Below are 15,029 nucleotides of genomic sequence, written 5' to 3'. Positions count from 1 at the left end.
GGGCATTGATAAGCTGGAGGACAACCAAAAGGATGAAAGGCCTGGAATTCCTGTGATGATATGATTAGTCAAAGGAACTAGGGAAGAGAAGAAGAAGAGCTAACATACAGCTGTTTTCTCTGTGTATAGGAAGGGCTGTCTTGTGAAAGGGATCAATGGGTGGAAGTTACAAATACGTAAATTCAGGCTCCACATCAGGAACAAAACTTCTTTACAGTCAGAGTTCTCCTAAAGTGAAAGTTTTGTCATCTGTAAAATGAGCATAATAACAGGTTGTGTTTTCTGTGGGATGCATCCTTCCAAAGGTTTGTTCAGAGCTGAGTCAGGGACGGGGGGCCATAGCTGCCCAGTTTGGGGGACAGAACTGCTATGTAAACAAATGATTTGTCATTGAGCCCCTGTATATGTGAGAGACAGGATAGCAGAGTGGTCAGGGAGTCAGGAAGTCATGGGTTCAAGTCCCACTTCAGTTAGATACTTGCCATGTGTCACTTAACACTTGATAGCAAGGTAATGAATTCTCCAAGACTACGAGGGGCCAAGCTATATGAAGTTTCCTCATTGGGAGCTCTCTATACTCATGCAGTCACAAGTCTAGCCTATATCTGTAGGTCAGCATTGGGGAGCGTGTGCATGGATACCAGTTTATTCTATTGTTGTTATTATTATTATTATTATTATTTTGTGGGGGGCAATGAGGCTTAAGTGACTTGCCCAGAGTCACACAGCTAGTGAGTGTCAAGTGTCTGAGGCCGGATTTGAACTTAGGTCCTCTTAAATCCAGGGCTGGTGCTTTATCCATTGCGCCACCTAGCTGCCCCCATTCTCAGATTATTAACTGGCAAATTTAGGGCTCTTAGGCATGCCCTTTGTGGTGTGCCTGGGGGGAGTCAGTCAATTATAGGGGAAAGATCACTGCCTCTGAAGTCAGGGGCTCTGGTCTCAAATGCTTTTCCCTAGGTACACTTGGGCAAGTTGTATAACCTTTCTTGGCCTCAGTTCCCTCATCTGGAAAATTATGGGATTCTAATTCTGAAGTGGGCTGCTAGGTGGCACAGTGGGTAGAGTGACAAGCCTGGAGTCAAATCTGAGTTCAAATCTGGCCTTAGACACTTACTAGCTGTGCGACCCTACACAAGTCACTTAAGTCTGTTTGCCTCAGTTTCCTAATGTGTAAAATGAGCTGGAGAACAAAATGGTAAACCACTCTAGTATTTTGTCCAAGAAATCCCTAAAAGGGTCACAGAGAATTGCATACTAACTGAAAATGACTAAGCAATTCTGAAGTCCCTTCCATCTCTAGGGTCCTATGATCCGATGAACTTGTTTGGGTCATTGTCAAAGCAAAAGTAATGTTTCAGACAAAAGTAAGGGTCCAGATACCCAACATTCCTTCCCCCTCAAATTGTTCTACTTAGTTCTTTCAAGGTCTGTATATTCCCTCACTCCACAGGTGGAGGAAATCTCCTTCAGTTTCCCCTTTTCTCTTCTTGACTCTGTGTCTCATAGCTTCATGGGAGGGCACATTCTGGGGACTTTTTTCTTTTTTTTTTCTTTCTTTTTTTTTTTTGCAGGGCAATGGGGGTTAAGTGACTTGCTCAGGATCACACAGCTAGTAAGTGTCAAGTGTCTGAGGCTGGATTTGAACTCAGGTCCTCCTGAATCCAGGGCCGGTGCTTTATCCACTGCACCACCTAGCTGCCCCGACTTTTTTCTAAGGGAACAAACAGGGTTGAGAGGGATGGAGATATTGGACAAAGAGAAGAGAGTGACTTCAGACTCCAGTCAGCCCCTCTGTCCCAATGGCTCTTTGTTCCTCCTGCCTCCTCAGGGGTGAACTGCTCTCTTTCCATTCTTCCCTGAGACACATCATTCTGAAAAAGGTTTGCTCTACACTCAGGCTCTGGTTTGCAGCTTCAAGAATGTGTGCTGCTGGTGGGTAGGGGCCTGGTGCCCCATGATACTCATCTTCCACCCCAGTTACATCAAGCCAGTCCTCCTGACTTCCCTCCTTCTTGCTCCCTCCCCCATTTCCCCTTGCAAGAAACCTTTCCAGTCAGGCTCCAGAAGTAGCAGAGGAATAGAGAATGTTGGTTAAGGCAACCTTGTCTCCTGTTTATCTGGACTTCCATGGATCTCACTCCTTCAGCCAGCTGCATTCTAGGCCCTGGGTCTGTCTGGTCTACATCTGGGATTTTTCTGGGTGCAGGTCTCTGGCTGCATGGGACCACATCTGGGCTGGGTGTTGTATTTGGAGCTTCCTAGGGCCACATCCAGGGTGTATTTGAGCTGCATCTGAGCTGGATGGGTGGTATGGTTGAGACCGTATCCCAAGCTGTCCAGGACTATATATGGGCTTCATGGTACCATGTTTGGAAGTCATATTTTGGGCTCATATATGAGCCATGCTGCTGCCAGGTTTTGGGGGGGCATGTCTAGGCTATCCCGATGACGTCATATACTTTGTGTCCAGAGCTATTTCTGGGCTATATTTAAATTTGTATCCAGAATGTTTTTCCAGAGTTGCATCTAGAGTCAAGGCTAGGAGATATAGGCATCATGTTTATATGGGACACTTGGCCCTTATCTCAATGCTATCTCTAGGTCATGTCTTATGTGCCATAGGTTGGTGGGGGAGGCACTGATACCCTATTGGGACTATATAGAATTCTGGACCACATATCTACAGATATTATCTCTCAAGGCCTGGGACTGGGACTGGGACGGGGAGGGAGATTTGTCCTATGTGTAGCAATCCCTAGGACCATATCTAGGGCATGAGAGCAGCCTGGCATAATGAATAGAGGGCTGCCATTGAAGTGGGAAAGACCTGGATTCATATATTGTCTCTGACATATACTAGCCATGTGATCATAGGAAAAATACTTGACCTCCTAGTGCCTCAGATAACTTTAAGACCCTAAGTTTCAGATGAGTAGAAGATATACATTGAGGTCTAGACCTTTCACAATAGAGATTTCCCACACCAATGAAATCAGAAGTTCAAAGCTGGGGAGAAGAAAGTACCCAAGTCATGGCCATGGCCATCTGTGCACTGTGTCTAAGTCCATGATTAAGCCTGTGTCCTAAGTATATGTCTGGGGCTACCTATAGGGGCAAATCTTGGGGAATGCCTAGGTCATGTCTAGGATATGTCTAGACCTTGACTTAGTGAGTTTCTGAGTCATATTTTTGGGAGGGATAGCACCCTCTCAAAACATCAATCCAAAATTTGTCTTGGCTCATGTCAAGAATGTGTATAGTCCATGTCTTGGGATGGGTGGTACCTGATACCTTGTTGGGGCTATGTTGGGGCAATGGTGGGTCAAGTCTGGACCATACCCAGAATTCTTTGCACCACGTCTGAGGCCTTCTTTAAGTTGTGTCTACTCAGCATAGCTATGTGTATCTGGCCAGAATATTATCTCTACTTTGCTTCCCCTGCCCTCTGCCTCACTATCTCCCTTATCCCCAGTAAGAGTCACATCAGGCCTCTGAAGGATATATCTCCCTCTTACAGCCATGATTGCACCCAAGGACAAAGTCTTTTATGGCTTCCTGGAACACTGGCTAGGTGAGTGATGTGTAGGAATAGGATCTGGGGAGAAGTCGTTGGTCAGGAGGTAGAGGATGGGTTGGGTTGGTCAGGAAGACTAAGGAATGGATATGAGTGTTTGAAGCAATGGAGGACTAGGTTAAAGTCCTTGTTTTTTGGAGGAAATTGGGCTTGAATATTGGCATTTGTGAAGCTTAGGGACTCAAAACTCTCTGGAAAAGGAGGCCTAGTTTGGGATGGGGGGGTATATGGGTTGAGGGATAGAGAATTTGGGATGGGGGACTTAGTGTCTGGGGACTTGGGATTGGGTTAGGGCTAAGAGTTGGGAGAGAGAATGGAGGACCGAGATGAGGACTGAGCATCTGGTCCTAGGGGTTGGGAGACAGGATTGAGGCCTGAGACTTGGGGATTGATCCCTACTACTGTTTTTTCTTCCAGGGGATGGGCTTCTGCTGAGTAAAGGAGAAAAATGGAGCCGGCACCGGCGCATGCTGACCCCAGCATTTCACTTTGACATCCTCAAGCCCTATGTACAGATCTTCAACCACAGTGCAGACATCATGCATGTGAGCCCAAGGGAGATGGGGAAGGGTGGGAGGGAATCCATCCTGGACTGAGCCTGCACAAAGTGAACTCCCTTCTAGACCAGTCTGGCCTTAATAGGCACAACGGAGCCCCTAGCACCATCCATGTTTTCTTGGTTAGAGTGTAATGGGATTGGGGCTGAGAGGCAAAGCCCATGGTCACCATCATCCAGGAGCCTCTTCCAGGACCTTGCGGGTCCCATGACTTCATCTCCTCCCAATATCTTGGGAGGTATGGAGGGCAGTACTGATTATCCTGATTTTACAGATGAGGAACGAAGATCTGACCCAGAGAGGTGTTGTCATTTTCCAAAGGTCACACAGTGTTTCAGTGGCAGAGCTGGGACTAGCTATCATTTCCTGAGGATCTTTTCATCCCAATGGCAAATTCTCAATGTGACTCATGGCCCTGCCATTCTCCCTATGGCAAACAGGGATCCCCCACTTGCTCCCTCTGGATGCCTGAAGTGTCAGGACCTGGAAGAAGGTGGGCACCAAACTCCCTCTCTCCCTCTCTCAGGCAAAGTGGAGGCGTCTGTGTGCTGAGGGCAACAATCAACTGGACATGTTTGAACACATAAGCCTCATGACACTGGATAGCCTGCAGAAATGCATCTTCAGCCACAACAGCAACTGCCAGGAGTGAGTCTCAGCCTAGCCTTCAACTCCGAGGACCCAGAACCTAGAGATGAGGACACGGAAGCCCCAGGCAGTAGGGGAAGGGGGAATGCCAGAGCAGAGGGCTTGCGCCATCTTTGTTTTCTTTAACATCATTTTCACTCCATCAGGCAACATGTCAAGAATTGTGAGGTTTAAATGTGATATCTAGATGTAGTAGTTCTGTCACTGATAGAGAAACCCATGCTATGTAAATCTTGACAAACTTTTTGTATTTTTTAATCTGTTGTCATACTTCTGGTTTTATCTTTAAGTACTCTCAAGATGATCTGGTTTAAATGAATTTTCTTCCAAGCTTCCTGTAAACTCAGTTTTTCCTCTACCATATTCCCCCATATGAGATGATAACTGCATTCATCATCTTTTATTAGCCATATTCTAAAGTGGCTTTACTCTTGGCCACCCTACCTCTCTACCTAGACGGGATTTTGCTCCCATTTGTGTCTCGCTCTCTCCAGAACTCTCAGTTCTGCACAGGCAAGGTTATTTTTACTAGTCTCCAGCCCCTGATAACTGCTTCTTCCATCTTTTATGTGTTGGGTGTGGTCCAGTGTGATCCTCAAGATTATGACCAAACTATTGCCTTTCTTATTCCACAGTTTAGTGACACAGTTCATCCTTTTGTGTTAGCCCAAGTTGTCAGCCACTCCACTTGGTTCTTTTTTTTTTTTTTTTTTTTTTTTTTTAGTGAGGCAGTTGGGGTTAAGTGACTTGCCCAGGGTCACACAGCTAGTAAGTGTTAAGTTTCTGAGGCTGGATTTGAACTCAGGTACTCCTGACTACAGGGCCAGTGCTTTATCCACTGTGCCACCTAGCTGCCCCCCCACTTGGTTCTTGTCCCAGACTTCCCTCTTCTCTCTCTAGGCACCAAGATCAACCAGGCCTTGGGGAAGTCCTTTTACACTCTCTACTAATCAATTGGCAGGGGTGGGTGGTGGGGGGTGGGTGGGTTGTGAACTAGTTTAGAAGGAAATTATAGAAATTGTTCTGGGCTATGTAGAGTGTGAGGGGTCGGGGTAATCTCCCTGCTGAACCTGGACCCTGACTCTGAGCCCCATGCTTTCATCAGGAAGCCAAGTGCCTACATCTCAGCTATCCTGGAGTTGAGTTCCCTTGTGGTAAAGCGTTACCATCAGCCACTTCTATACTGGGATGCCGTGTACTATCTCACCAGCCAAGGAAGACATTTCTCCCGTACCTGCCGTCTGGTGCATGATTTCTCAAATGCTGTCATCCAGGACCGACGCCGTATCCTCAGCCAGGAGGGTCCTGAGGCCTTCCTCAAGAACAAGGGCAAAAACAAGACCATCGATTTCATAGATGTCCTCCTGATGGCCAAAGTGAGTATTGGAAAAGTTGGAGAGGGGGAATGGGAGGAGAGAGATGACAGCATTGTGGGGGTCCTAAAATAGATAGGGAGAGAATATATAAAGGGAATAAAGCACCTAGGCAGAGGGAGAGGCATAGCCTTAGATATCAGAGTTAGAATGCAATATTGAATGGATGCAGTTTTGACCAATAAGAGAAAGCCACCTGGGGCAGCTAGGTGGTGCAGTGGATAAAGCACCAGCCCTGGATTCAGGAGTACCTGAGTTCAAATCCGGCCTCAGACATTTTACACTTACTAGCTGTGTGAACCTGGGCAAGTCACTTAACCCCCATGGCCCTGCAAAAAGAGAGAGAGAGAGAGAGAGAGAGCAAGAGAAAGCCACCTGTCACCATCTTCTTCAAAAACTATCTTCCCTAGGGAACCTACACTTTTGTGAAATCATACAGAATATTGAGTATATAGGAAGAGGATATGCATTTCTCTGTATGCTAGAGTGAAAAAGTTACCCCTTTACTGATTTTTTTTGTTTATTAGCAGGGTCTATGAGGTTTTACATATACCTAGATGCATCTCTATGACTAGTTCTAGTAAAAATGAAGAAATCTCCTTGGTTCTAGGTGTATGAAGAGAATTTCCCCAATTTCAGATGAAGCCAGAAATATAACTGTGGCTGATTCTAGGTGTAGCTAGGTGTATAAAGGGGAAGGTAGGTGGCATAGAGTGCTGGACCTGGAGTCAGGAAGACTCATTTTTCTGAGTTCAAATCTGGCCTCAGATACTTACTAGCTGTGTGAGCCTGGGCAAGTCACTCATCTGTAAAATGAGCTAGAGAGGAAAATTGCAAATCACTCCAGTATATTTGCCAAGAAAACCCTAAATGGGGTCATAAAGAGTTGGAACGGGGGGGGGCAGCTAGGTGGCACAGTGGATAAAGCACTGGCCCTGGATTCAGGAGTACCTGAGTTCAAATCCGGCCTCAGACACTTGACACTTACTAGCTATGTGACCCTGGGCAAGTCACTTAACCCTCATTGCCCTGCAAAAATAAAAATAAAAAAGTAAAAAATAAAGAGTTAGAACGACTGAAACAACTAAACAGAATATAACAGAAATCTCTAGGATTCTCACCATATCCAAAAGTAATCCTGTGATTCTAGGTATGCCAGCATGTTATTACACAGTCTAGTTTTATCTAAATGTATCTCTGTTTTGGCTCTCCTTATATCAGAGGAGTTTCTGGTGAAATAGGTAGGTAGATAGATACAAATAGATATGGTTGATGGATATAGATAAAGAGATAAAGATATAGAAAGGAGGATAAAGATATAAATATAAATGAGAGAGAGGAGAAATGAAAGGAGAGGTAAGACAGAAGAAAGAAAAGGAGAGAGAAGAAAGAGGGAGGTAGAGAGAGAGGAAAAAGGGAAGGAGAGAGAAGGTGGTGGTAGGGTTTCCTGAGGCTATTTCTAGCTATATTAGGGAAGTCTCTCCAATTCTAGGTATACCTTGGAGAATCTATGATTGTTTCTAGATTTACCAAGGGATCTTAAATATGCTAGAAAGACCCAAAAGTTTTGGGAGGTCTCTAAAAACAGAGAATATTTACACTTTGGGCAAGAGTCTCTTCTAATTCTAGGATTCTGCAATGGCATGTCAGTGGTTTTACCTATTTTCATCTGGGAAGGTTCTGAGATTCTAGATATATTAGGAGATATTCATGGTCGGGTGGGGGGGGGGTTGGTTCTAGGTACCATAGGAATTATGGAGATTAGTTTTAGGTTTATCAAAGGGTTCTTCTGTGGCAATATGTCCTCTATACATAACTTATTTGACATTTACAACAACCTTTTAGTTATTATCACCATTTCATAGAGAAAGAAACTGATGCAGAGAGAGAGGTTAAGTAATTTGCCCTGAGTCACAGAGCTAGTGTCTGAGGCTAGATTTGAGCTCGGGTCTTCCTGACTTCCAAGTACCATGTTCTTCCACTGTGCCACCTAAGGGAGTAGTTCTAGGTAAAGAGGGTTGGAGGTTTCTGCCTTAGAGCATCTAAGCAGGTCCTATCAGTGGAAGGGAAGGGGCCAAGAACTCACAGGCAGGGACCTGTTCTAGGATGAAGATGGAAAGACTCTGTCAGACAAGGACATCCGGGCAGAAGCTGACACTTTCATGTTTGAAGGTGAGCTTTGAATGGGACACAAGGGGCAGGGCTGAAGGTCCTTGAGAAAGAGTTAGCATTTTCCATTTGCATCTTACCCTTGATATCAGCTCCATTGACCCTTGCTTGGACTAGGGTTAGCCTGGAGGGTGTTTCACCAATCCCATGACACAGGTTTAAGATCTGGGGAAGAGACTAATCTTGGGGAGATGGAGATGCTCTTCCCCCTGACACATGATGAGCTCTGCTCTTGCCTCAAATGACTTCTCTGGAATTCTCTTCCTCCCTCTTTCCCACACACTAGGCCATGATACAACCGCGAGTGGCCTCTCTTGGATCCTCTACAACCTGGCGCAGCATCAGGAACACCAGGACCGCTGCCGCCAGGAGATACAGGAACTCCTGAGGGGGCGTCAGCCAGAGGAGATTGAGTGGTCAGTATGGTCTGACAGTAAAAATGGAACCCAGGGGGGTGTGGGGGGCAGGGTGGGGGAAGGGAATAAGTGTGCTGGAGCCAGCTCTGTTTTATAACAGCTCACTGTTAAATTTCCAGCATCAGAAGCCAACAATCCTTACACATCAGGGCTTGATTTATTGTTTTGTTGACCATCTACACTTAAGAAAGTGATGGAGAAAATGTTACTGATGCAGAATAAACTTAAAAGAGTGTGTACATGCAAGAGTACAGTACAAGGCTCAAGGAATGAAGTAATAACCATGCTGAAGACTGGGTGACTACAGGCTAATAATAATAACAACAATTTAGATTTATATAGCATTTTAAGTGCTATATAAAGTGCTTTACATCCATTAACTCATTTGCACCTCACCACATCCCTGGGAGGAACCCCTAGGAACAGAGACACCGAGGCCACCCTGTTGCTCCATTGGGCTACAGCTCAGTGTTCTTCCCCAAAGGTGTGGGTTTCCCAAGTTCCTGTTGGGTTTCTGGTGAACTTTTTCTAGCTATTTTCTAGTCCAAACTCTGAGAGAATGCTATATCCAAGACCTGACTCTACTGTACTGTACTCCTGTACTCCCCTCCCCCAATTTTCTCTTCTTTAGCAGTGGTCCCATCAGCAACCTCCAAAGTTTGGAATGTAAGAACCCTGTGACCTCTGGCTATCAAAGTCCGGACTCAGAGCTTTCTGCCACCCCCTTCACATAGTTTTTGACATCTAGGGCTTCATGGTTACTGAGTATCAGGATCCCATGGACTTTGCCTGTCCCTCAACCTCTGATTATCAGGGTTTTAGATGTTAACATTGTCCCCTCTGTCCTTCCTGTCAATGGAGGAGATTTTTGTCCTCTCTACTTTGCTAGAGCTGACAGGGTTTCTCTCTCCAGGGATGATCTGTCCCAGATGCCCTTCCTTACCATGTGCATCAAAGAGAGCCTCCGGCTGCACCCACCAGTTACCGTGGTCTCCCGCTGCTGCACCAAGGACATCCAGTTGCCCGACGGGCGGATCATTCCTAAAGGTTCACTTGCCAGGGGCACACACCAAGGCATGAGGGAGGGGTAGAAGAAGGCTCATGATTCCGGCCCATTTGGGAGGTTGGTAGAGTTTGTAAGCTACATTAGTAGGCTTTCTCTTATTCTGGCCAACAGGAAACATCTGCCTGGTCAGCATTGTTGGAACTCACTATAACCCTGCTGTGTGGCCCAATCCTGAGGTATCTCTGTCAACCCTCCACAGAAATACCCCAGAGCTAGTGAGGGCTGGAGAACTGGGACATTCATGGGAAGGGGGTGGGAATCCACTGTAAGACAAGCCACGGGAAGCCTGAAGGCAGGCAAAGGGCAGCTTTGATTACCCCAGATGTCTAGCTGTATCCTGGGCAAGAAGGAGAGTGTGTGCCCAGGTTGAACCAGAACCTGTCAACACCCAGGTTTATGACCCATATCGCTTTGACATCAACAACTCCAAAAAGATTTCACCCCTGGCCTTTATACCCTTCTCAGCTGGACCCAGGTGAGTTGATTCCCTTCCCCCACCCTCCACCCTGACCTCTCTCTCTCTGAACACCCCAGGGGATGTTTATACCCCTTCCAGGTAAGTGTGGGGAGCTATGCCCATCAAGGGTTTCCATGTCCCCATCAAGAGAGTTGAAGGCGCAATCTCAGTATGGGAGGTACAGCCTGGGGTCAAAGTCTGGGAATTGCCAAGCCCTCCTCCCTTGAGCAGGAACTGCATTGGCCAGAACTTCGCCATGTCTGAGATGAAGGTCGCGCTGGCCCTTACCCTACTGAGGTTCCGAGTCTTCCCTGATAAACGTCCAGTCCGAAGGAAGCCAGAGCTGATTCTCAGAGCAGAAAATGGTCTGTGGCTCAAGGTGGAGCCACTGTTGGGTCCTTCCAGCCCTGAGACAAAGCCGTCAGAAGCCCCTTAGGAATGATGGCTGGACATATCCTTCTGCCTTTGAGCATGGAAGCCTGCTCTCTACCTGCCTTTCCAGCCACCCTTCCCTTGATTATGATTCGTCTAAATAAAATGACTTCAACATGCCACATATTGGCTTTCACTTGGTGTCTTTTGCCTAGAGGACGAGAGAATAGGGAAGAAGAGAGAAGCCAGGACTCTGTGTTTCTAGCCACAGGCTCTGGAAGGAGAAAAAGAGATGGCTGGCAGCTAGGCAGCACAGTGGATAGAGTGCTGGCCCTGGAGTCAAGAGGACCTGAGTTCAAATCTCACCTCAGACACTTACTAGCTGTGTGACCCTGGGCAAGTCACTTAACCCCAATTGCCTCAAACATCCAGGGCCATCTCCAGTCGTCCTGATTTATATCTTGCCCCTAGACTCAGATGACTCTGGAGGAGCGAGGGAGATTGGTGACCTTGCACAGCCCTCCCTCACTTAAATCCAATTCAATGCAAGTCATGACATCACCCTTATGTCATGTGCTCAAGTCACAAGATGACTAAGTGTCAGAAGCACAATTTGAATCAATGCCCTTTGACTCCCAAGCCAGCAATCTTTCCATCATACCCCCTCCCTTGCACACGTGGCTGCTTCTCTCAAACTCATTCTGATTCTATGCCTTGAATCTCCATGCTAACGCCTCTACTGTTGCTGCACAGGCAAACCTATTTCCACATACCCCAGGGCTGATTTATCCCACAATACCTAGCAGCAGTATCTTACACAAGACTGCAAAATCTTATGCCAGCCCAGACTCTGGGGAACAACTTCTTCTATTTTCAACCATAGGTATACTCTGACTCCAACATGAGATCCCTGAGATTTGATGTTTTGCAGCAGCATGGCCTGGTATGGCTAGAATTCTAGACTTAGAACCAAGAAATTTTGGGTTCAAATCCTACCTCATAATCTTACTAGTTGTGCAACTCTGGAAAAGTCAATTAACTTCTCTAGCCTCAGTTTCCCCATCTGTAAAATGAGAGAACGGGACTCAATAGTCTTTTAAGGTCCCTTTCAGCCTAAATCTCTGATCCTACGACTGCATATGTCCTAAGGTTTCTTGAAGTGTTTGAAGTGCTCACATTTTGTGTTTAATGTTGGAAAGTCTCTCTAGAACCTAGGATTCTGTTGCAATAGTTTTGCCCAATCCTATCCTTTCAGCAGAGTGGGTATCTGGACCTGCTTGTATGGCAGTGGTGTTAAGTAGAAGTGGAGTCCAGTAATCTGTACAGTAAGAATCTCTAAGGCCATATACTAACAGGGTTAAAAAGTAATATTATCTGTTTTATTCTATTTTTATTTTCTTAAATTTTCCCAATTATATTTTAATCTTATTCAGGTCATGCCAGGGAGTGTCGTGAGCCACATGTATCCCATAGGCTATGTATTTGTCATTTCTGAAATAGGGAACTTCTACTAAAGTAGATAGGCAACTAACTTCTGCAACCTGTCCCTGTAGAGTCATCTGAGAGGTTAAATGACTTGCTTAGTATATGTCAGAGGCATAATTTGGACTCAGGTCTTCCTGACTCCAAGGCCAGCTTTTTAGCCACCACACCATTCATTATCTCTAATAAATAAAATGATGATGATCACAATGATGACAACAATGATACATTTATATAGAGAGGTATCATGGTATAGGGAAAGTTGATCTTAGAGACAGGAAGACATGGATTTAAATCCTGTCTCTGACACATTTTGACTGTCTATGTCTAGGCAAGTCTCTTAACTTCTCAGATTCCCCCATCAGCTCTTCATGATTACAAGATGTAGAGAAATTGATGAACTGCATTGGTAGAGGAAGTTTCTCACTAGAAGTCTCCTACCCCCGTGAAATCATGGGGTCATTCTGTCCCTATAACTTTTATATATGGCTTAGAGCCATATACACCTGCCCATCATACTGCCTATGACCACCAAAGGCATAAAGGTATCAAAGACCATTTTGAGGATTCAGGAGCTCCAATACATAAACTCAGGGCATATGGCTACACCTAACATGTAGCCCCACTCCACATATACACAGATAGTGCTGTCACTTTAACTTGGGAGATCTCATTAACTTGTGAATACAAGTATTTATGGGACTATTACATTGCACCTGAGAAGGTTTTTAGGGCACATTTGACCCAATGTAAGTATGATTTCCTTCTTTCAATTCCTTCTAGGTTGGGAATTGGTGGGGGTCTACTTTTCCGGTGTTATTTGTAGGCAATCCTCTGCTGTTTCTTGGTCAGTGTTGAGTTGGGAAGACCAGCTTCTTCAATTACCACATACCACTAGAGTTTAATAAATGCCTTGCATTAATTGATACCGTGAGCGTCATAAGATAGCTTAGTCTTGAAGGAATGGATCCTAGGAGCCATGTTCATTCATTCATTCATTCATTCATTTCTTTCTTCTTTTCCTTTTTCTTTTTTTTTCTTTTCTTTTTCTTTTTTTTTCTTTTCTTTCTTCCTTTTTTTTTTTGCAGGGCAATGAAGGTTAAGTGACTGGTCCAGGGTCACACAGCTAGTAAGTGTCAAGTGTTTGAGGCCGAATTTGAACTCAGGTCGTCCTGAGTCCAGGGCTGATGCTTTATCTACTTACTGTGCCACCTAGTTGCCCCTACCCCCCCCCCCCCGGCCAGGAGCCATATTCAATAAGAACAACACAGCAGAGAAAAAGCTTTGAGGGGGGAGGTCAATTTAAGTCACATGACCACTTGGAGCTAGAAGGGAAGGGGGAGGGAAACAAGAATTTATTAAGCACCTACAATATGCCAGGTATTTTACAAATCTTATTGAAATTTATCCTCACAATAACCCTGGGAGTTGAAAGCCATTAATATCCTCATTTTGTAGTAGAAGACACTGAGGCAGAGAGAGGCTGAATGACTTCTACAAGGTCACACAGCTATTAAGTATAGAAAGATAGATTGGAATTCATGTCTTCCTGATCCAGTGCTCTATCCACTGCACCACCTACCTGTTTTCCTCTGAGGAAGGAATCTCAAAGATAGGTTCATGGATATAGAACTGGAAAAGACCTTTGGGATTCTCTAATCCAACCTCCTCATTTTATACTGTGGCCCAGTAAAGAAAAGGGTATCACTAAAGGAGACCCAGTTAGTGGCACATTTGGGATTAGAAACCAGGATTCCCTGCTCTCAGTGCAGATTTTTCTCTACTCAGTCTTGGAGTCTCACAGACTTGATAGAGAATCTGGAATCTGCCTCCAACTATAGAGGAAGGCAGACAGACTATCCCGGTAGGTGAGGAGGGCTGATGCTAGAGAGGGCTACGTGTTCCCATGGATACACACACATGCACACAGGACAAAATGGGAAAGCTTTTGCCAGAGGTGACAGATCCTAAGAATGGAGACCCTGGCTCCTGAGAGACACAGAGATCTGCAAATCAAACTGTGTTGTCCATGATTTTTCCAAGTCCCTGTATGGGGCTTTGTCATCTGTGTTTTCTCAAGGTTTGTGTCTAATGTCTTCCTCTTCGTTGAATTCCTTGCCTGCTTTTCTCCTCAGTTACAATCCAACATCACTTACTGCTTCCTGTACATCTCTATGTGGATGGCATGTAGGGATCTCAAATTCAATATGGAGTTACATTGCATCTCACCCCCACCCCCACCCCCACCTCCTCCCTCCATCTTTCTCCATCGTACCACCATCTTTCAAGTCACCTAAGATTGGTTATCCAGGTCTAGCAATTCCAAGGGTAAGATGTTGGTACTAGGGAGCTAAAGTCTTCCTCTTTCTAGCCTTTACCCTCATGTGGATGGTACTGTTCTTCCTCAACTCTTTTCTCTGGCCTCCTCCTGTGCATGACCTTTTATCTCGTTAAGTCCTTTTCTCTGAGGAAGAGTTTTTCTTGCAAGTATGATGTGGGAATAAACAATGAGAAAGGGGAAGTTGCAGCAACAATCACCTCAAAGAGGCTGACTCCCAGTTTACTTGTAAACCTTTTCCTCTAACAATACTAATACCATGCTTTGTCTAGGGCCTGGTCCAGATACTTTTTCTATTTCTATGCTTTTGGGAAGCTATAAAAATATTAACCAATTCTCTCTTCTATACATTGCCTAGTCCTCAGGGTGGGAAGGTCTCAACAGTTAATAAATCTGTTTCTCTTTCTTTTTGTCTCTGCCATCTCTTTCTCTTCCTCTGTTTCTGTCTCTGTCTCTCTCCTGGGAAATTTACAACTATTACTTCTCTCTCTTCCAACACTGAGCAAGGACATAAATGCAGATTAGCAATTAAATTTCTTTTCTTTTCTTTTTGCAGGGCAATGAGGGTTAAGTG

At 45.2% G+C, this 15,029-nt stretch overlaps 1 protein-coding gene across 3 annotated transcripts in view; it reads left to right on the top strand.

Annotated features, from left to right (window-relative positions):
* LOC122735786 (cytochrome P450 4F3-like) overlaps window positions 1-10,819 on the top strand; it is a 43,925-nt gene extending 33,106 nt beyond the window's left edge. For all 3 annotated transcript variants that reach the window (XM_043977567.1, XM_043977566.1, XM_043977568.1), the window contains 10 exons: window positions 3,521-3,574; window positions 3,995-4,122; window positions 4,661-4,782; window positions 5,888-6,158; window positions 8,261-8,327; window positions 8,611-8,740; window positions 9,654-9,787; window positions 9,918-9,982; window positions 10,199-10,281; window positions 10,495-10,819. In XM_043977567.1, the coding sequence (XP_043833502.1) occupies window positions 3,521-3,574; window positions 3,995-4,122; window positions 4,661-4,782; window positions 5,888-6,158; window positions 8,261-8,327; window positions 8,611-8,740; window positions 9,654-9,787; window positions 9,918-9,982; window positions 10,199-10,281; window positions 10,495-10,699 (1,259 nt within the window). In that variant the 3' untranslated portion in view covers window positions 10,700-10,819. The remainder of the gene's footprint in view (window positions 1-3,520; window positions 3,575-3,994; window positions 4,123-4,660; window positions 4,783-5,887; window positions 6,159-8,260; window positions 8,328-8,610; window positions 8,741-9,653; window positions 9,788-9,917; window positions 9,983-10,198; window positions 10,282-10,494) is intronic.
* The last annotated feature ends 4,210 nt before the right edge of the window (window positions 10,820-15,029 follow it).

The sequence above is a fragment of the Dromiciops gliroides genome, chromosome 1 (genome assembly GCF_019393635.1).
Source record: "Dromiciops gliroides isolate mDroGli1 chromosome 1, mDroGli1.pri, whole genome shotgun sequence".
Classification (NCBI taxonomy): domain Eukaryota; kingdom Metazoa; phylum Chordata; class Mammalia; order Microbiotheria; family Microbiotheriidae; genus Dromiciops; species Dromiciops gliroides.
This window is presented reverse-complemented; position numbering and strand designations above follow the sequence as displayed.